This window comes from Pectinophora gossypiella, chromosome 19, assembly GCF_024362695.1.
Source record: "Pectinophora gossypiella chromosome 19, ilPecGoss1.1, whole genome shotgun sequence".
In the NCBI taxonomy this organism is placed as follows: domain Eukaryota; kingdom Metazoa; phylum Arthropoda; class Insecta; order Lepidoptera; family Gelechiidae; genus Pectinophora; species Pectinophora gossypiella.
Genome location: NC_065422.1, coordinates 1,417,574 through 1,440,968, shown reverse-complemented (window position 1 = coordinate 1,440,968; position 23,395 = coordinate 1,417,574). Strand labels below are relative to the sequence as shown.

Genomic DNA, 23,395 nt, shown 5'->3' with positions numbered 1-23,395 from the left:
AAAAATCGTGGCAGTAGGTGTTCTACTTCAACAAACAACATTTTTAAACGTTGAACCACTAAGCATCTAAATACAAGAGAATGAAAACTCCTACCTAGATATCAACATCGTATCACGCACGCGTAACGTAGCCGCGCGTAAGTTTAGCGTCTGTGTGGCGCGTTGTTTGACTTACATTGCGGCACAGTAAAAATTTAAAATCTTAATTAAACATTTGCGACAAGAAAAACACCCACCATCATTTTTAGTACAATAAAATAGGCGTTCCATTTTTTTTTTCGTTACGATGTCACTAACACCCTGTATAAATATAAATAAAATATATAATCATCTACCGAAATACATAAAAAATATAAAAAAATCCTTCTTTATTTATCAAAAAATTAAAACAATTCCTAGAAAATAAGTGTTATTATACGATTTCAGAATTTTTTAATGATAAAGAAAATATGTAAAGTTCCTATTATTGATTAATTGTAGAGAAAAATATATATATATTATAGATAATAAGTACTAACTAACATATTAACACTATATAAATAATTTACTAACATAGAATAGAACACTAATATCATTTATTTTTATTGTATCTAGTAGCCTCTCTACACTCTAAATTGCTGTGCCCTTGCAGGGTGTCACTTGTACTTTATTAATTATGTAACACCTTTTATAATAACCTGTGGCTTTGCAATAAATAAATAAATAGACAGCCATAACATCTTGAAGTTCGTTCCTTAAATCAAGATGGCTGTTCAGATAAAGTGCAATATCGGTTGTACAGTGTCGTTGCCTGCCATCGCTAGTGACCAGATGTGACGCGGACACTTTTTTATAGAGATTGACTGTCTATCCATACACCCCAGAGACAATATTTACTTTTCACATAACATAACATGACGGGTACAGGCGTCGTGGTAGACCTCGAAAGAGATGGCGTGACGACTTGGACGCTTGCCGGAGGGACTGGCCGGAATACGCACAGGACCGCGAAAAATGGAAAGGGGAAGGGGAGGCCTTTGCACAGTGGCATCTTGTAGGGTAGATTAGATAACATAACATAGCATGGCGCCTGTATCCCCGAGGGAGTAGATTGCTCTTGACCTCAGACTTGCCAGAGGGCATTGACGAGGCCTACGATGGAGCTCGCTCGCCCAGAAGATGCCTGTTCACTCTGGCCTTGAAAGCATCCATGTGCATTCGGAAATACAGAAGACGGCAGAGAATTCTACTCCTTAGTAGTGCGCATAATGAAGGGCGATGCGAAACGCTTTGTGCGAATAGTTGAGATATCAAATCAAATCAAATCAAATCAATTTATTTGCGAGAACACATAGATACAAATAGGGACGGAATGGCCAATACACGATTCCATTTGTTAGAACAAACTTAAATTTCCGACGCGCTCTTCGCGCTCGTCTCCTACCGGGTAAGACGAAGCCGATTCAGATTGCAGCAAAGCGAACATCGATTTGCTTCTGTCGTACCGCGTAAGCAGCCAAGATGGCGATCCCCGATTCGTGATGTCACATGAAGTTCGGCAAGCCGATTGAACGACAGGCCCTGATGCATCTTTCTTACCAACAGCAAACAGCAGTTCATCGCTATTCAAGTCGTGGTCGAGCGACGCGATTGGTACTGTCAGTTTCTTGTGTTCAGCGCGAGCCACGTCGCCAGATTTGCTGCTGCCCGCTTCTAGTAACGACGGACCCGGACGAGAACTGTGGCCGCTGGAAAATAGATAAAAATATAGTATATTCTTCGACACATTGGTACAGTCATGAGCAATATTATGTACCCACTTTAGAACCCTGTCGCACTTACATAGTTGACAGTCGTGACAAAGAACATTACGTTCTATTTGACGAGAACGAAGCAAAGTATATCGCTCTTTATGCCTCGCTTGGATTGTGCATTTTTCGACGACAACAGTGCATCTACCAATTATATGATCGAAGAGTATATTGGAATAAAAAATAAGACATAGAAGAAAATAGATTCAATTAAGTTGACAGCACACGTCAAACGAGTTTCATGCTTATTTGATTCGCCCGGGTTATTCATTCATTCATTTTAAAATTAACAGCTGTCAAACATCCGTCACTTTCCATTTCGGCGGATAAGAAAATGAAAATTATAACTTGAAACAAAACTAGACGGTGTCTACAGGAATCAGTACCTGTTTATATTTAAGCAAACGTTGTGTATTTATTTGAACTTTATGTGACTTCTAAATGACGGGACCTTTAGTCTGAGTGAGGAGCACCTCCGCAGACCATGTCGTAATTGTATATGCTCACTGTGCCCTGAAACCTGGACGCGAGTGGACTTGATGAGCACTTCCCCCCGTGCTATATCCGTGGCAGCATATTGGGCTTATAAATTATAAATCACATTGTTCCACTTGTCATCGACACGAAAGGAGAAGAATGACGTCATAAAGTAACTTGTGGTCAAATCAAATCTATTTTAAATAAAACAAATATTAAGTAATGTCTGTAAACACTTTTGACTGACGGCAAAACGTGTCAGTCTATCTAAAGCAACACGTATAGTAAAATTCTCACGCAATTTGTCTCACTTTCACGCAATGTGTGTCATTAAATTCCTTTTAAATTCAGTCAAAAATGTTTACGTTCCTATTTCAGCCGTCGCTAGCGTTAGGTATAACCCGTCCAAATTCAAGCGAGGCGAAATAGGAACATTTGTAAGTAGACTAAGCCGTTTTTATTTATCCCGCTCACCTGGACGTGGGCGCGTCACACACATCGCGCGAGAGCGTGACACACGCGTGCGGCGGCCGCGGCTGGCCACATATGTCGCACGAGCGCCCCCACCACGGGTTGTACGCGTACCAACACTCCGTGCACTGCCACATTCGGTGGTCGCGACTGCCGACAACCATACGCATAGAATAAAGAATAATACTACGTATAGAACGGTCAAACGAAACGGAATGGAATGCTACACCGACAAGAGCGTGGCTCTTAAATTGATGATGATGATCCCTCCGCAATTCGAAGCTAGATTAACACCCGCATTCCATGATGTTACTTCGAAAGTTCCTTCACGCGCCTCAGGTGAGCATTTTGGTATTTTATGTTGACTCGACTTGAGGACTTCATTCACTGGATTCGAGCATATCATACTGTCAACAAAAATTACGTCATGCCTCCACTCATCTTCACTAGAATAAACCGATTTTAAGTTGACTTTGAGGTCTTCCTTAATGTCGCCTCTATTGAGGATGGAGTCAAGGAAGGTTTGAGTTAACATCATTAGAATATGGGCGTTACCCCCCTGGTGAATAAAGAATTATTTGATGACTATTATTTAATGTGTTTATGCGCGGTTTGTATTGTATTGTAATTAAAAAATAAAACTTACGTGGGCGCATGCTGCACCAGCGGCATTTTCTCCCTCTGCGACACTTTCCCGACAGACGGCAACATATTGTACACTTTAGAGTCCCTCGGCACTGCACCAATATGAGAAGTCCTTATATTGCTAGCTTCACTCACTGTGGGAGCCAGAAGGTTCTCCGCACCCAATAACTCATCGATCCTTGCATAATCGTCCTCCCCATCGTTAGAATATAAAGCTTCATTCTGTGAGTTACTCATGACGTTCTTTGTATCCTGAACCGAAACGTAAGAATACCTCGTCCCGTTATTGTTCACTTGTAATTGCAAGTTCAAGTCTTTATACTTCCCCTTGTTTGGCAAAGCGTATATCACCCCTTCAGCGTTGGTGTCCCAACTGCATTCTTTGTCGATCAACTCCGCACTTGATTCGTCTATTTTCTTATCCAAATCCGCTTTAGCATCAGGTCTTAAACTCACGTAGCTGCCCAAAGTTTTCTGGTAGTCGATCAAGCTTCTCCTACTTGAGACAACCTTGCCACCAGGTCGGCTATCAGCGTTGGTGTGCTCAGAAAACGACCGTCGATAAGTTGGTCGGATTTCTGGCGAATTCTGTGCGCTGATGGAGCGACGAAATGAAGGCCCGAGGGTTATACTCCCGCTTTGCCAATCCGGAACTGTGATCATCACACCCCCAGACGATGGGAGAGATGTGGCGCCATCACGACCACTTATAGTGTCATGTCTACCCAAAGTGGTCACGCTAAGTCCTCTTGTATTAGGAATCCTTGACAACTGCGACACTCTAGGCGACAGACAAGCTTCACAATGAGTCCTGATCCCTGAATTCTCCAAAGTACATTTACTGCAAGCCCACTTCTTCAAATGCAGAGCTTTACTTTGTTCTTTTTGGTATTCCTTGACGTAATTCAGTTCCCAATTAGATTTACTCTCACTGCACTTTTTGGGTTTTCGCGTCACGGTATGCAAACTTCTTAGGAAAGACTCCCTTGGATTATAGGCGTTTGAATACCCGTATCTCTCAGAGACCATGAGACTGTTCGGCCGATTGATGGTTCCGCGGTTCTCTTCAACATTCCACCACTGCTGTTGGGAGTTTATGACCGAGCCGTGGGAAAGGGACCTGGTTACTCCATGTGCCTGGTCGGTTATCTGAGTTGGAGACAAGCGCAATGATTGAAGCTGCAGGTTTAGACGGCGACCTCCAGAATAACTGGCTGAAGGCTTATACGACGGGACTGCCAAGGTGTTGGATCTTATCATAGTGTTATCTGAAAAGAAAACATTTTTTTAGTTATAAAATGCCTTTACTCCCAAACTGTTGTAGTTTGCAGTCAATAAAGCTAAGTCTTTTCCTTGGCACACACAGAACAATGGGACTTTATCCTATAAGTTCTGAGAGAAAGAAAATACGAAGGCGAGTTTCGCAAATGTCTTTCAACTCGGATTTTCTAAGATATTATACATATACATACATAGATAGATACAGTGACAGATTATACACCATCATCATATACCCGAAATGATAAGCGGCATATAACATTTTAGTATTTCGTTCATCCCTAATCACGGAATGAAACCTCTGCCTTTACGCATTTATTACGCAACATTTCCAATCCCTCGCCAAAAACCTAACTCATCCGAACAATGTTTCAAACTACCTTGATCCACCACTAGTTTACTTATACAAGTTATTTGACTGATCCGAACTAAACTCTATAACTTCCTAAGCTTTTAGATTTAGTATATGATGACTTCTACGAAACCAGATGAGATCTTTCAACGCTCCCCGTTTGTCCGGCCAAGTTGTAAATGTCAAATAAGGAACGTTGATTTACCATTATGGTAAAGGGATGACTCTGCGGAAGATGTTGCGTCGAACATAAGAGGGTGGTAATTTCAGAACATCTTTCTGACGAAACGACTCCTTCTTTCTCAGCTTCTATTTCTAGTTGGATCAGGTTATAAAACCTCTTTTTTGAATTAAAATAACCTGAAGACCTTAACAACTTCCCCGCCAAATTAGCTGTCAGGTTGCTACATTATTATTTTTTTTATTTCTCCTCTCAAATCGTAAGAATGGTATCATAATTGAAACAATATCCAATATTCTTTATTTGCATACTATGATGGTGTACAAGTTGGTGCGGAAAGCCTTAAAATTACCTGTTGACCGAATTTAATTTTAGTCATCCCAGTTATAGGATTAATCCGACCTGGATTCTATGATCTGGCATTATAGATTTTCCGATCAGAACTCTATATTTGAAGCGACCTGATAACCTAATACGTGCCGAAAGCAGTATTCATTGTGATAAAAATAGCCATTATCGAGTCGCCAATTTATTATAACCCAGCTGTGCCCTCACATCGGAAGAAACCTAGTACCTACGTTGATTACATCATGTCCTCAATTCAGAATCTTGACAACGGCCTCCGTGGTCTAGTGGTTAAGCGTTGGGCTTACGATCCGGAGATCCCGGGTTCGAATCCCGGTGGGGACATATAACAAAAATCACTTTGTGGTCCCTAGTTTGGTTAGGGCATTACAGGCTGATTACCTGATTGTCCAAAAGTAAGATGATCTGTGCTTCGGAAGGCACGTTAAGCCGTTGGTCCCGGTTACTACTACTTACTGATGTAAGTAAGTAGTCGGTATATGAGCCATGTCCGGGGCCTTTGGCGGCTCAATAATAACCCTGACAGCAGGGTTGATGGGGTTGGTAATTCACCTCACAACCCACACGATACAAGAAGAAGCCTATTGTGCTTATGTTTTATTCGTTTATGTCCTTTGTATATGTTGTTGTGCAATAAAGTATTATTGATTGATTGAATTTGACATATTTGGCGATTTGAAACAAAGCCTCATTAAACGCCAAATATGTTAGACAAGGTTCTAATCTCTGTACATAATAGTAGTGCATATGACCGTACTAGAGATTGCCAAAAATATTACCCGTAATTTAGGGTTTAAAAGGGCAGTAAAAATAATATCCCGGTTTCCATAGGACAGTTGTTGAAATAAAGTTTGGATGCGGACTTGACAGGAGCAAGGAACGTTTAAGGGAAAAACGATTGAAGAAGAATGTATGGAATGGGTTCGCTCCAGAAGTGTTTCCTTTGTACTAGGATTCTTCAAAAGTAAGTAAACAGGGCTCTCCAAGGCTAACCATACCACAAACCACAGACATATTCGCTCGCTGCATAACAGCTGCAAATCTAAATAGGCGATTGCATCGTATTAATTAATTTGTCATTTCCCTCATTTTTGATGAAAAAATACATCACAGAATTTTCAAAGGCAATGCTGAAGGATTCTGTGGACCTGGGAGTGGTCTGTATATCTGTCTGAAGTTAAATCGGAAGTCGAACTCACCTTTGGCAGACTTATCTTTCTCCGTCATTCCTGTAGCTTGGTCTTCATCATCCGACAATCTGAAATAAGTTTAAATAGATTGTTAACATTCACAGACCTAAAAACCACAATTACCTATGTGGTCATGGTATCCGAACGTAGTTTTTTACCGCGCGGACAGTCTGTCTCGTAGACAGTGAAAATTATATTTTTGTATGGAGTGGCCGACATGTGACGCTGCTCCAACCCTATACTACTCTCTGTACCTCATTGTATATAGCTTGTTTGGCTCGATAACAGGACAGATATATAGTATACAGACCTATTGCGAAAGAAAAAAAAAAGGAAAATCAGGAAAACAAGGAGAAAAACCAGGAAAATGTGCTGTTGGGACAGCTGTCGCTCTAATAAATCTATCTATATATTTGTTTTTTTTTTTCATTATTGAAAGACATTGTCGTCATTAATGGCCAAATGTTCAAAAGTGGGCGTGAGTAACAACTAATGGCTCTATAAAGGTCATATTTTCCCATTAAGAATGGTCAAAGACAATTTTCCATTATAAATAGAGTCGACCATTGAGTTACAGAAAAGTAATACTTAAGTTAAATAGAATTCTTACTTAAGTAACTCAATACTTAAGTTAAGTGGAAGAAGCGAAAGTGGCGCGTCAGGATCGTAGTAAGTTCGTAGTAAGTCTCTGCCTACCCCAACGGGATATAGGCGTGATCTTATGCATGTATGAACCCGTGACCTCGACGGATCAGGAATGGAATGGCAAATGTAATAATCACTGTCGTGTATCTTGTGAGATCAATTCTTCTTCTACCAGGTGGATTGTGAGGTGGATTACCAACCCCAATAACCCTGGTGTCAGGGTTATTACTGAGCCGCTATAGGCCCCTGACATGACAACTAGTACTTACTTACATCAGTAAGTAGTAACCGGGACCAACGTCTTAACGTGCCTTCCGAAACACGGATCATCTTACTTTCGGACAATCAGGTGATCTGCCTGTGATGTCCTAACCAAACTAAGGATCACAATGTAATTTTTGTGATATTTCCCCACCGGGATTCGAACCCGGGACCTCCGGATCGTGAGTCTAACGCTCATCCACTGGACTACGGAGGCCGTTTACTTGGCTTGACATACTAAAGTAAATAGTAGCCAGCCAGGACCGACTGCTTAAGGGTGTTGGGACCCTCGCTATATAATTTTCGGCGACAACAGTTGGCGCAAGTGTAGCCACACCATTCGGTAATCGTAATATTATTTTTTGGCATAGATAAACTAAGCTAAATGAGCTCTACACCTATTTACCACTAATTGAAGGTCTAGAGAACCTACAAACAATAAAAAATATTATAAACCCTTCTGTCGGGTCGTAATCCCTACATATATGTTACGTTGTTAGGTTCCGGAAAGAAAAGGCACGTGCGTTTAGATTGAGTGTTTAATTGTCACTAGTTTGCGTAATTTACAATATGTATGAAAAGATATGTCAGCGTAAAATAATAATGTGCGAGTTAGCTCGTACACCTTCCTATTTTCTTTAGGTTTACTCTTCTTCTACTTAAATGTTCTTTTTGTTACTTATTATTAGAAACTACATATAAAAAAGTTTTGTAAAGGATTATTAACATTTATTTGTAGGTAACATAAAATACAGAAACTTAGTAAATACTTTTGTATGGGACTGTATATTTAATCAATAATTTAAAGAAAATACATTATTATTATTTGTGGCACAAATACAATGAAGCCTCAGAAATAATGATAAATGAGAAAAATACTAATTTATTTACGTTTCACACTGAATAAGCTATATGTACAGTCATAAGCAGTATTATGTACCCACTTTAGAACCCTGTTGCACTATCATAATTGACATTTAATGAGACTTACGGTTTCATTTGTCAAAAAGTTAATGTGACATGGTTTCAAAGTGAATACATATTAGTACTCGTGACCGTACGCCATCTAGGTAACGGATAGGAACTAGATTAGGGTCCCTACACCCTTAAGTTTTTTTTTATTTGTTTGAGGATCAGGCTAAGACCATGCTGCCTAGTCTTTAGTATATCTACACCCTTAAGGTCGTATTGGGTACCCTAATAACGCTGTAAGTAGAAGCAGGAGGTACTCACTTATAGACAGGCGCGTGCGGAGCGAGCGCGTCACAGGCGGCGCAGCGCCACGCCGCAGACACGTTGCGCAGGCCGCACGCGCAGCGCCACGCACGACTCGCGTCCGGCGCAGACCCCACGCACGACCATCCGCTGCACCCAGACAATAAAGCTTTAAAGTCTTCAACAATAACATTACAATCAACGCAGAATTATACTGAAAGAGCTTCCCTAACACCCCGTTGGCGACATAACTGCTTACAGTTCGAGTACCAAATGTATGTTGACAGAATGTTGGTTATCGAAATTATTATTTTTTATAAAATTTTTTTAGGGACCTCATAAAATGGACCATGTCAGCTTTGCAAAATGGTTCCAACTGTTACGTAGGACATATTTGGTTACAGAGTAAATTATTCATTTTCGAGCAACGATCCAAATACTCCCGAATAAATAAATCATTTATAATTTAGCTGACCAAACATAGCAGACCTCGCTCCAATTGGCAACTTGCTGTGAATTGACTGTGGGATTACAAACACATTCATACATTTATCTCTATCAAGGTAGGGTCAGCCACAAGTTGCATGTTCATCATCATTCTCCTGCCCTTACCTCACTCTAAGTGGGGTCGGCACAACATGCATTCGTCTGTCCTTTTTAACAGACGTCATCTCAGTTTTAACACCTTTTGCACACATATCCTTCCTACATTCCATCCACAGTTTCGTGAGTCGTCTCCTACCCCTAAATCCACATTAATACTCGTAACTTTCCTCATAATATGTCTTTCATCTCTCCTCAATACATGTTGTATGCTGAGAACTTGTTATAATAAGCAAGAGGACCACCTAGTCAAATGAGATACTTTTTACGACACGTCAAAACTATTAATTCCTACCGAATTCATATGAAAATATACACATAATTGTTCATTATGTAATTCTTAATTAAAATGAAATCAGGCAACAACAGAAATGAGATGATTTTAAATCAGCTTAGACTAGCTTCTAAGGATTTATAGATTAGCATTTTATAATTTATATTTGACCAAGTTCCTTAGCCTACTACTTTCATTTAAATTTTCAGGATGCCAACTTTTCCAAGGTTTTTCTCGCATCTTCTTTTACACGGCTAGAGATTCTTGACAGGTTGAGAGAATCTGCAGTAGTTTTAGGCGGATAAGACATTTGGTACCTATGTAAAAAATATAAATTTAAAGTGTAACTATGTTACATACTGAACTTAATGTAACTATATTACATTTTTTATTTTGAATTTGAATGTTTATTAATAAATAATTAAGAAAGCAGTCTATCATTTATAAACAAACCTCTGAATAACAATGATTAATAACATGGCCTAAACACTAGTATGGACACTTATCATACAATGTGTATTTTATTAGTTAGTACCTATAATATACCTAGGTAGGTTAAGGTAAGGTAAAAAATCCATAATTTTCATCAGTGTTACATATACTGAAAGCTCAAAAAGTTATCTAATCTTAATTCTTTGGCCATTTTTCAAGGCTGAGTTGGAATTATATTTCCCTATTGTGATACAAGAACTTATATTTCAAACTAACAAAGAGTACTCACTGATATGTTTCAGTTTGCTTCAATTTCACTTCATAACTGAACCCAAAGAATACGATTTTGCATACATAAACCATTGATCGACATATTTTTCACTCAATGGTAATTGCAATTTGACATTGTGAATCCATTCAATAGAACATACCTACCCTAGTACGCATCGCATTAAAACTACATTTTCATTAAAATAATGACATACACCCACAACGAAAATTGTGTCAGTCGATAATATCGTTATAGACCTTCGTGTAGGGCAACCCAACAGCGAAATACAGTGGAAAATATAACCTAATAAGGGTCACGAAAAATCGATATTTCGACTGACATTTGCTAACAAAAGAGCACTATGTTTATATGAAAAATCATACCGATTAAGGTTGTTTGTTGACGGGATCGCAATCGGTTCCGAGCCAGGAGTAGTTCCCTCGCTTTTTCCAGTCCTAGAACCGTATTCCGGCGAAGAATCTTCTCCAAAATATTGCTTCGGAGGGCCACTGTCATGACTTGATACTCTCTTTAAACCACATCTTAGGCACTTAACACTTTCCGTAGGATTGATCTGGCCGCAAGTCTGACAATGCCATTGCAGCACCGATGCGATTGAGCCCATTTTAATTCACACATGGTTAGGGGACCATAACATTCGGCGTTTTTACGAAAACAAATTAAAGTCCGAGAAAAACGAAAACAGCTGATCCACCATGTTGTTTGTGTTTAACTTTTTTATTAGAGGTATGCACCAAGTTCACACCAGACATTTCCGGATTTGGATACCCGGTTTTTTTTTAAATAAAATATTTTCAAGTAGTTTTTATTTATATTATGTAAAATTAACTAATAGGTAATTCAAAAAATAATTATTAAATAATTCTACACAGAAGTTCTAATTTTAAATCAGAATATTTACATATTTCAAACCACGCCATCTAGTGAACATAATAAATATTAATTCTATAAACCCCATCTGTAGTTGAATAGAAATACTATTTACACAGTTTAGTATTGAATTATACTGCTAGAGGGCAATATGACGAAAATAATAGTTTTTAAATAGGTACTAAAATATTATTTAGACGACAGAAAACCGCGTTTTGTACAATTACAATTCTTTCTTCATTCCATAATGTAGTTAACACGTCTATCAAATCCTTTATAAAGCCATTCATGATTGAACAACGACAGCAAAAACCAAAAGAGTTCCTCAAAGTGGAACGCAAATTCGTCTCATGCCCGCTCGGCTCCAACATTACCAAAATGACACACATCAACCCTTTACGACTTAAATTAAACCCCATAATTACGGAACGTCCATTGTGGAGCTCAGAAGTGGCCATTGGGAACAGACTGGCTATGTATCCGAAATTACGACTTGCATCTGTCAAATGCACGGTTCGTCATGGCGGGAATATTGCAATATTGTATGATTTATGACGTGATATTGTAATGTGGCTTGCGGTCGACTGGCGGTCGTAAACTTGACTACTGGTAGGCAGATATGGATCCAAGGTTGTAGCCAATATAAAGTTGTTTGGGAGTTTTAGTGTGAATAAAGTAATATATTTTAGTAGGTAATATAAACTAAAACGACACAGTTTATAACTTCCCAGCTGTGCTGCATAAAAGTAAAGAAAATAACCGGGAACGTATCAAAAAAAAAGTGTCATACTCCAAAAGGTACTTCTTTCGTGTGGGTTGAAAGGTCCTTGACCAACCTCATCAACCCTGGTGTCCGGGTCAGTCAGTATTGAGCCGCCAGAGGCCCCTGTTTGACTCATATAACGACTGGACATAACACATGTTTTAACATTAAGTAAAAGTAGGTGTTTTGTCATTATTAACTTAAGAGTCACACTCTCGGTGTAGTATTCTCCATTATTGTCTAACTAAGGCCAACTCTTTAACTTCTCTTTAATTTGCTCTACGTAAGCTTTTCTTGTTCTTCCCCTTTCTCTCTTTCCTTTCAGGTACCTATCTTTTCATAATACACAAATGAATTAATTATGACGTTTTTCTAATAGACGAATTTCCAACTACTCAGATTAATTAGGTGCTTTTTACTAAACGTGTGGAATTCCTTGTGACGTCATAGATAGCGTGATAAAATGTTGAACTTATTTACGTTTCTTCTTAATTTAAATTTATTAATAAGATAAATAGAAAAAGAAAAGGTTTTATGTCCATTTTAGATGTATTGTTATTTAGTAATCAGAATTGCATAATAATAATTGATCTTTTACCTGGGATACCAAGTAGGTAGCCACTGTCTTAGCAGTAATGTTTTAACCAAACTAGTTTTATCCTGAAATTTCCTACTTCAAATAGGAACTAGATTACAACAGGTGCGAAAATATAATGAATATTCAACAAAGGTAGGCGAACATCCAATGCACTAGGATCAAGATAGATTAGTTTTTAAACAAAAAAACCTATAAAACGAACAGTCCGTTAGATGTAGATAAATGGCGCGCTTTGCGCATGTACATTTTCCCGCGGTTTCAATAGTAACAAAAGGTTTTTTATAAGGAAACAGAATAAAATTCCTTTTAAAACCTTAAAATATTTTATATATTTTTAAAAGGTTTGTGTTTAATCATAATCTTACATCAAGATAGTATGTGCCTGAAACACTCTGTAGTTTTGAAGAAGAGTGAATAGGCAGGGAGAAAACAGCGGGCCAATTTACTAACAACCTCAAAAGGAGTTTGGAGCGTACCTCACTATTTCACATTGTAAGAACTTGGGCTAATGCCAACATTGAGGTAAAGTTCTTAGGTGGTCGACTCTAAACTATGAATTTTACTTAACTACCTCAGCTTGAAAACTCTTTGCACCAGTTTTGTCATTCTAATGGATTGGCAAAATGTGACACAAGTGGTGCCTGTATCGGGGTAGACAGTGTGTAGTATCCAGGGTTTGTGCCCGGGGGTAGATCACGGAATAGAAGAAAGAAGCTGGAAGGGCCTAAGTATATGTATTATTCGTTACTCTATGGTTTAAGTTAAAAATGGGAGTTTTTCTTCTATGCTGGATTAGGTGCGAATTAAAAAACATAAAACGCGTTTATTATGCTTATCTTTCTGTAAGATGGATTGTGTAATTTCACATTCACGGAATAGAAGAAAGAGTTTGGAAGGGCTAAGTGAGCGCTAAACGCGCGCCATACAAGTATGAGCAAATAGTTCGTATTTCAACTTTGCAAACTCGTCCGCAGACTTGATGACATACGGAGCAATTTCAATTTCATTTATTCCGTAAACAATATACATTGTGTTGGAATAATAAAAAAAAATCTTTTATTTTAGACTAATAGTGCCCATTTTTTTTGTTAGTAACAATGTAACTTACAAACTATGTTAGTACACAACAATGATGTAGCGTGGGCATTTTATAATAATAATTAGCCCATCCCTCGGTCTACCCGTTTAACGTGCAGATCCAGGAACCGGCCAAAAACATCAGACTCCATTCTCGCCTCTATCATATTTAGGATTCCATTGGTGCTGCCCCGCATTCGCTGCAACACCGATGAATGTCTTACAAAATAAATAGATCCCAATTTTCAATTTAGGTATCACAACTTTAGGGATATACATGTCAACTTAAAAATATCATAGTCATGCGAGCTCCGCGATAGTACATTTAAAGGTCGTTTTGTGAATTAACCTACAGGGCAATAAGTCCATTATCCAATATCATGAAAGGAGATCCCTCCATATCACATGAAAGCTAAAAACCTCAGTATGATCGGATATTTATTTATTTATTTATAAAAAAGTACACCAACAGCTTAATAAAACATTAAATAAAATAAAAGTTACATCAGGAATTAGACTGTTACATAAGCCAATTATAGGTGCACACAACATTTGCAGTGTACCTAATCGTTTAGTCTACTACAAATGTTGAGGCCTTGAGGCCTTTCTAATATTTTTCTTCTATTCCGTGGAGTAGATATTATGTTACTGTAAAAGCCCGATGTGAGGAGTCTTAGGATGATGATAAGATTTAGTGCAAATGGGAATCTTCCAAATGATTTTTATCGTTAATTCCCGCATTACAACAATTCCCATTCTCGAAACGGACTGTGTGCATAGAGATTGAAGATGGCAATATTTCAAACCCTTTTACAAAATATAAGCTATAAGAACATAATAACGACCCTTGTGCAAGATATAGCTATTATCCTTACTACCCTACCCGCACTAGTGATGTCCGACTAGGGAAGGCAGGCCAAATATAAATAAAATATAGGATAAAAATATAATTTTTAATGTAGGATCTGTTGACAATGTAATATTATTAAGAATTAACTTATAATATAAATCTATACATTATGTTATTTTAAATACTTATATAAAAAAATCCCTTTCCTTCAATAAGGTGAATACTGATTCCTTTCTAAATTCCGTTCCTTGATTTTTCCTTTTTCCTATTCGTTTCCCTATCTTTGTCTGTGGCAAATGCGCAAGCCGCGCGAAGCCAAAACCTAAGAAAATAAAGTGCAACTTAAAAACACCTTTTAAAAAGGTTTAAAATATTCTTGATACTTTCATTCAAAATTCAAAATATCCTAAATAACATAAACATGGAGTGAACAAAAGATCTTTCGTTTATTTATGAATTAATAAATAAATAGAACAAAGGCTGAATAAAAAATGTTCTCCTTTACATGACTAACGTTATAAATCAAAACCGCGCAATTATATTTAAAAAATTGTGGTCACAATTTTTACCCGGAATTTTGATGAAAATGTGATGAAAATCATATCAAAATGTGTTTTTTTCTTTTTATTAAGTACTGGTTTTTATTATCTAGGTAAGTAAATGACTTTCTGTATAAAATAGTCTGTTTCTGTGGAAATTTCAAAATATCTAAAAAAGTGATTACTAACCTTATAATCATTTCGACAAACATCCGTCTTGCTTTTTTGTAATTGTTTTAGTGGAAAGATATGATGTTGTTGTCTTTTTTTGGGTGGTTTTATGGTTTTATGGGTGACCACAAAAAAAAAGTTTTCATCTCGAGCTCCTCTGTGCTTCGGAAGCCACGTTAAGCCGTTGGTCCCGGCTGCATTAGAAGTCGTTAATAACCATCAATGCGCACTGGGCCCGCGTGATGGTTTAAGGCCATATCCCTATCCATCCATAGGGAAGGCCCGTGCCCCAGCAGTGGGGACGTTAATGGGCTGATGATGATGATGATGTACCCGAGTAATGAGAAAATAGGTAATTAAAGCTGTACAACGCCATTTGTGTTGTTTTTTGCGAACGTAGCCTGGAAAGTCACTCAAAGAGATCTTATGCAATCGACTAACATGAAAAGTAAGTCTATATTATCATGTTGGCTACCTTTAAATAAAAAAAACACATCATGGCGGCTCGGAACATCCCTAGACCAACCCCAGACACTTTGTAAGGAAACTATTTGTCATGGGTTCAAAGGACGTCTTAGATATTTTTTCTTTGACCATTTTGCGGCTAACATTACCCAGATAAGCTATTGAATTTCAATATCATATTTCGAGCTTACACACTCGCTTTTTACGCCTTTTCTCACCTATTGGGGTGGGCAGGACCTTTGGCAATAGCTGATTCCAATAGAAATGTGACAACCTAATACATAACATACATACATATAAACAGCCTATATACGTCCCACTGCACTGTAATGAAACTGGGCACAAGGCTATTACCCTCAATCAACGATACAACCCCCCCCGCTAACCGCTGTGTATGGCGCATACTCCACCACGTTGCTCCACTGCGGGTTGGTGAAGGTGTTTTACGGCTTACAACATCTTCTTCTATCTTGTGGGTTTTTGAATTACCAACTGGCTACTACATAATAATCATCATCAGATGATAACTTATCATTATCCCGTTTTTTACAGGGGTCCACTTACCTATCCTGAAGGATTTGACAGGTTTGGTTTTTTACAGAAGCGACTGCCTGTCTGACCTTCCAACCCGCGAAGGGAAACAATACCAGCCCAATACAGGTTAGGCTACAAAATCTGAAAATTACAATCCTAACTAGTCAAATCAGTTAATTTTCAGTAAATATCAAAACACGAAACTACTATGGAATCTGTTGAAAAGTGACAAAATGTCTCATATTTTATTACATTTTTCTTTATTAAAATTCATAAATAAGTTACTTAAATAGAAAAAAAAATATACGATTCGAATTGAGAACCTCCTCCTTTTTTGAAGTCGTTAAAAAAGAAAATGTTTTTGTCACCTTTGGATCTGTCTTTATGTAGTACCTAATCAGAATTTCATAATTTATATTTGACGTAAGAAACTACCCAATTGTTACCAAAACAATGATTAGGACGGGTTCCTCACTAGAGGTAACTTTCATATAATTGTTATATCAGGATATCTAGTTAAATGTGCAAACGAAACGATTTCTTGTAACTGGGTAAACTCTGAGCCTTTGTAACAGTATATATTTGATAGGCAGTACAATAACAGTGATTTATAAGTATTATCTAACGGACTCCGTGGTCCAGTGGATGAGCGTTGTGCTCACGATACGGAGGTTCCGGGTTCGAACCCAATGGGGACAAATCGAGAAAATCACTTTGTGATCCCTAGTTTGATTAAAACTTTACAGGCGGATCACCTGATTGTCCAAAAAGTAAAATGATCCGTGCTTCGGAAGGCACGTTCAGCCGTTGGTCCGGGTTACTACTTACTGATGTAAGTTAGTAGTTGTTACATGTGCCATGTGGCATTTGGCGGCTCAGTAGTAAACCTGTCAACCAGGGTTGATGAGGTCGGTAATCCACATCACAACCCACACGATATTAGAAGAAATAAATATATATATATATATATTTCTTTATTATTGTAAATAGTTTCTAAGTAATAAAGTATTTAGAATTTTGTATTTTTTATGAAATAATTTATAATCTGTATCGTATTCGGAGAAAAATGGAAAACTTAAAAAAAAGCTTTCTAGCTACGTTACTGCATCTTTGTATACACTGTACTAGCAATGTATATTTGGGACCCTATCGAACACAGTGTAGGTCCGGACCTTTTCTACAATTGAGCAGTTTCATGGCGCCATATTTTTTTATCACGTCTCTCGTATTATTGTTAGTTTTCCTCTTGTTATTTTAACTGTTATGCCCGGGAAAGTGTTTCTTGGGTTGATAAAGGGCATCTGTATTGAAATAGACATTTTATTTGTACAAGAAATATGTTACATATGTAATTGAATAGGTCACGAACACATTACTAATCTTACATAAAGTTTTGAAATCAGAATCATTTAACATCTGTCTGGGAACCGTGGTTGTCCAATTGCAGGGTTACCGGGTAGCCTTCAGCGCTCCCCATTTGTCCGGCCAAGTAGTTAATGCCATCTGCGGCAAATCTACAATAAGTCACGTCAAAAAAAAAATCGTCCATTTGCAAGAACGCTTGACTTTCTTTCACTGTGAGGATGGATGGATGTCCAGAATTATAATTATTGGTATGTTATAATTTACGTTTGGATCATAAATGGTTATCACGTGCCTAGCGGTAAAGGAGAAAACCCAAACATCGTGAGGAAACCCAAATTCCCGATAAATACATTTTCAGAGGTATGTGACTTAACCTGTATTGGGGTGGTTTAGCCTTCTCGGGTTGTAAGGTCAGATAGGCAGTCGCTTCTGTAAAAAAACCGGACCTGTCAAATCTTCAGGTTAGGTAAGAGGACTTTGTGAAAAACGAGAAAACGCTAGGGAAATGATGATACAAAATTTGTATCAATAATATCTAATCAACACTTTAGGTATTGCACACACATTCACAAGATATTTACAGGAAAATCTTATTCTAAGGTAGGTAGGTACGTAGATAATCCCGGTAACTATAGATCGAATCTACAAATCAACTCTTATCTACTTTTTTTTGACGTGACTTATTCTAGATTTGCCGCAGATGGCATTAACTACTTGGCCGGACAAATCGGGAGCGCTGAAGGCTCTCACCCGGTACAACGTTTAAGACAACAGGCCTGAGGGTGCTCAGTTGGGCGTGAACCTCGGCTCAGGGCGTCGTCTGAGAGGAAAAATATTTGGAAGAATTAATCGACCCTAGTGAGTCGATAGCGATAGTCGATGGCGGGGTCGGTATACTCTTATCTACATATATCTATCTAAACCCCGGAATTAAGTTGTAACGGACCGAACAGTGACAGATGTCGGGTGTTAAGTCTGTATCGTGCCAGTTGACGGGCGAGTGCTCGTCTGGCGTAAATACTGGACAACGCTTGTCTAACGAAGTCATATAGCATGGACATCCCGCTATTGCATGATGTGACAGTGTCGCTTTAAGAAATGTGAGTAATTGCATCTGAAGCATAGAATAAAGTATAATACTACTACCTATAGTACGGCTACTCTCCGCCCTCCACCAGCGTCTGAGCTATGTTTACCTCTACCCCCCTAGATCTCCCTAGCATTATCCCGTTTTTCACAGGGTCCGCTTACCCAACCTGAAGATTTGACAGGTCCGGTTTTTACAGAAACAACTGCCTGTCTGACCCTGAAACCAGCCCAATACAGGTTAGGTCACATACCTCCAAAAATGCATTTCTCAGGAATATTGGTTTCCTTGCGATGTTTTCCTTCACCGCTGAGCACGTTATAATCATTTATGAGCCAAACAAAAATTTTACATACTTACCAATAGTTATAATTCTGGACATCCATCCATCCTCACAGTGAAAGTCAAGCGTTCTTTCAACTGGATAACCACGGTTCCAAGACAGATGCTCATCCCAGTAACGGCCATTAACGGCGCCTCCGTGGTCCAGTGGTTGAGCGTTGTGCTCACGATCCGGAGGTCCCGGGTTCGAATCCCGGTGGGGACATATCACAAAAATCACTTTGTGATCCCTAGTTTGGTTAGGATATTACAGGCTGATCACTTGATTGTCCAAAAAGTAAAAAGATCCGTGCTTCGGAAGGCACGTTAAGCCGTTGGTCCCGGTTATTACTTACTGATGTAAGTACGTAGTCGTTACATGAGTCATGTCAGGGGCCTATGGCGGCGGCTCAGTAATAACCCTGACACCAGGGTTGATGGGGTTGGTAATTCACCTCAGAACCCACACGATAGAAGAAGATCCCATTGCCCACAAAATAGTCCTTCATGTTATCTCGCATACCGCTTTCGTAATGCTACTTTCATTCGGCTTATATTTTCAAACCGTATAAACATTCACTTCACACTTCTATCCACATCTTAATCCAAATTATCGCACTTTAGCGATAAATATTATCCCCTCCCCCATACATTCTTAGTTGCTAATAGTAATAAATAAATAAAATCTAACTGGGGTTCGTACAAAACAAAAATGTGTTTAGAATTTTTGTCTGTTTATATAATTTGATATTAATAGTGAGTTTTTTTAAATAGTTCTCAATGTATGTGTCATAAATTTCCGTATGGCTTCATGGCTGGCGAAATATTTGTACTAAATTAATTCTAGTAAGTATTGTTAGACTGTGTCTCTAATACTGTAATTTCTTAATGTATAATAAAGACTTTTGAAATCAAAAATCAGTGAAACACATAATAACGGGTTCTTACCGCGTTTAAATGGGGATATGAGACTCCCGATATTTCGACACTGTTGCAAGTGCCATGATCACGGGATGACAGTGTCGAAATATCGGGAGTCTCATATCCCCATTTAAACGCGGTAAGAACCCGTTATTATGTGTTTTAATTATGATAATAACCGCGTAAACTTAAAACAATGTGTAAAAATCAGTGAGTTTTTAGTTGTGTTGTTGTAACTAGGTAAGTATATTTAGTTGTGCTGTAGTAAGTAGGTAAGTAAATTTAGTTGTGCTGTAGTAAGTAGGTAAGTAGATTTAGTTGTATTGTAGTAAGTAGATAAGTAGATTTAGTTATGTTGTAGTAAGTATAACACTAAAATGTATACCGCCTGTTGTACTACGAATTTAATTATAATACTAATGTTTTTTTAATGTGATTCAAGTGCAATAAAGAGTTTTTGTATTGTAAGTAGGTAAGTAGATTTAGTTATGTTCTAGTAAGTTTTTTTTGCTATTGTGGTAGATTGAATAATGAACTTTTAAAGCCTTACAAAACATCGCAAGCAAAGCCACAGCGAAATCCTAAGTGTAGAATACAGAAACATAAAACTGAATCAGGAGGGTCGTGGCACTCCGGCGCGAGGGAAATGCACGTAATGCACTTCCTAAATACGGAGGGATGCACAATTTATTGCATCGTAAACGTCCGCTGTAATCCACGGAAATTGCCTACAATGTGTAGAGTGTAGGTGGATTGGCATACGTAATTAGGTAGTTAGGTATACGAGGGACAATTGCCAATATTTGTTTGCAAATAATGTAATGTAAAGTCATCAATAAAAGCGGTCACCCATCAATTAAAATAAAAAAATAAGGCCGCCCAAATTGTACTGTATTCATGTGTTATGTCTGATTGTTGAAATTTTAGTTCTGTGCAATAAAGTATATTTGATTTGATTTGAAAAAATAAGTCATAACGAAAATTGAGTTCAGAATCATAATTACCATAGATAAACTTGTTGAAGGTCAAATTAACATTTTTGAATCTACGTCATTTCGCAAGATGGTATGGGTGAGGACAAGAAATGACTAGAATCTGCAACAGCAACACATATTTTAAATCAATATAGGTATACATAACAAGTTATTTAATAACTAGAGAAACACATTCATTTCCAGGCATTTTTATCATTTAGGTAATTAATCTTATGATAAGCTCTTTTTCAATAAGGACAATTTGTTCAGGTGGGGTTTCTCGGATGGCTCGGACTTAAAGTGCAAGTGCGGCACTGTTCCCCGAACGATGGAACATCTTACATCGTGTCCTGCGTGCCCGAACACCTGTACGCAGGAGGATTGATGAGCGCTGCAGATAGCGCCATACTTGTTGCCAAGTTTTGGGCCGATACAATTTAGTTTCCCATCGACACGATAAGAAGAAGCTCTTTTACATAAAGTAAGCTTCACATGAGGTTTAAATTTATTTTCCGACAAATACTGTTTGGTATTTTATTGTAAAAAGGGGGACGATTCAGCTCATTAGTCTGAGTTAGTATCGAGTGGAAATTTCCATCGCAAAAGTATAGAATATAAAAATAAATACACTTGAAATTAACTCAGGACCATGGTCTGAACCATCCCCCTCAGCATTCCGTACGTTGTCACTAACATCCTGTGTAAGTACTTAGTCTACAACATTTTATATACTTAATCGAAGACAAGATGTCCAATCCATCGCATAGTGCAAGCTATAAATCACTTGGTAATCCATTGCCAATCGCAGAAGCTGCATCGATGTTCCAGGGATCTGCGGTGATGTATCGGCACCAGGGTTTTATGGAGACATATGATTCGAGCTTTGTAAAACTATCTAGAGATAAGTACTACTACTACAACCCGTCTTCTTCTACGTCAACCCGTGGTCCAGTGGTTGAGCGTTAGGCTGCCTGTCCATTGAAGCGGAGCGAGCTTGCGGAGCGGTGAAACGGATAAATATTAACCAATAGGATTAACCAATCTCTGTCCACTGCAGCTGAGCGGAGTTTTTATGCAATCCTATTGGTTCATATTTATCCGTTTCACCGCTCCGCAAGCTCGCTCCGCTTCAATGGACAGGCAGCCTTAGGTTCACGATCCGGAGATACCAGGTTCGAATCCGTGGGGATATATTACAATAATCACTTTGTGATATAAAAAAAATACAATATAAATATACCTACTTTATAACACACAACATACAAAACGAGTTTTAACCACATGGACGAAAAATACAGTAAAATCTTTCGGCCTTATTGCTTGTGAACCCTGGTTTGGTTAAAACACTACAGGCTGATCACCCTATTGTCTGAAAGTAAGATGAACTGTGCTTCGGAGGGAGGTTAAACAGTCGGCCCCGGCTACTAATTACTTACTTGGGAAGTAGTCATTACATGAGACACGTCAATCAAATTCAAAACACCTTTGGCGGCTCAATAGTAACCTTAAAAGCGTATATATCTAGGGTTTTTTTTATAAGTATAAATAAATATGTATTTTAAAACTTAAAAAGAAATTATGTAAATAATAACCGGGACTGACGGATTACAATGTCCTTTGAAGTACGGATCATCATATTTTTGGACAATCAGCTTGTATTGTAATGACTTAACGAAACTAGGGATTACTCAGTGATTTTTTGTAATTACTGAGATTCGAAATCGTAAGCCCAACGCCCAACCACTAGATCAGGTCATCTGGCTAGACAGACAGTCTGCAAACCATGCCATAAGCAGTAAGTATCGCTTCTTAAATTTTCACACTTCACTTTCTCAGTACAATCTATTGTCTTACTTAGCAACTTTCTATGATTAATAGAGTCGTTCCGAAACTTTGCACTTATCCGCACCAAAACGGCGCACACTCGACGAATGCATCATCATTTGTCACTATTATTCCCAAGCGAGGGTAGTGCGAAAATCCTGTGCTGTGCTAAAAGTGGCGCCCAAACTGGGGCGCGTATTACGTTGGTGATGAGCATTACCATGATACAACGGAATAATTTACAAGTCGGAACTGTTACACGGATGATAGATGCGCAAAGTGTGCAAAGCTCTCATTTTGCTTATGCTTATGAAAGGGTAAATATTTAAGTTAAGAATGCTAATTTTGTAGCTCTAAGATAGAAATCATAAATGCCGCTAGCATAGAGGACTTAATTACGCAATGATACTTTATGTTTGTTTGTCATTAGTACGTCGAATGCGTGGTGTTAATAGTGTAATGTCCTGAAGCTAGGTGATGCTCTGCTCTCTTAAGTAGGATCATTAAAGTTCATGTCATTAGGAGTCGGTGTGTCTACTGAGCGGAGCCAACCGAGCCGATTTA

General features: G+C 38.2%; 2 protein-coding genes across 7 annotated transcripts in view; both read right to left on the bottom strand.

The window, feature by feature from the left end:
- The window catches only part of LOC126375444 (calpain-D), a 219,965-nt gene extending 208,786 nt beyond the window's left edge, over positions 1-11,179 (bottom strand). For 4 of the 5 annotated variants that reach the window (XR_007567595.1, XR_007567593.1, XR_007567594.1 and 1 more), the window contains exons 1-6: positions 10,835-11,179; positions 8,890-9,021; positions 6,760-6,818; positions 3,385-4,651; positions 2,742-2,888; positions 1,579-1,727 (exon numbers count right to left, since the gene is read on the bottom strand). Coding sequence is in view for 2 of the 5 variants with exons in the window: in XM_050022360.1 (XP_049878317.1) it covers positions 1,579-1,727; positions 2,742-2,888; positions 3,385-4,651; positions 6,760-6,818; positions 8,890-9,021; positions 10,835-11,076 (1,996 nt within the window). In the remaining 3 variants the exon portion in view is untranslated. The remainder of the gene's footprint in view (positions 1-1,578; positions 1,728-2,741; positions 2,889-3,384; positions 4,652-6,759; positions 6,819-8,889; positions 9,022-10,834) is intronic. The other variant, XM_050022361.1, reaches the window with a different exon arrangement.
- Positions 1-23,395, bottom strand: part of LOC126375567 (helicostatins) — a 346,624-nt gene that overhangs the window by 251,273 nt on the left and 71,956 nt on the right. The gene's annotated exons all lie outside the window — the stretch shown is intronic.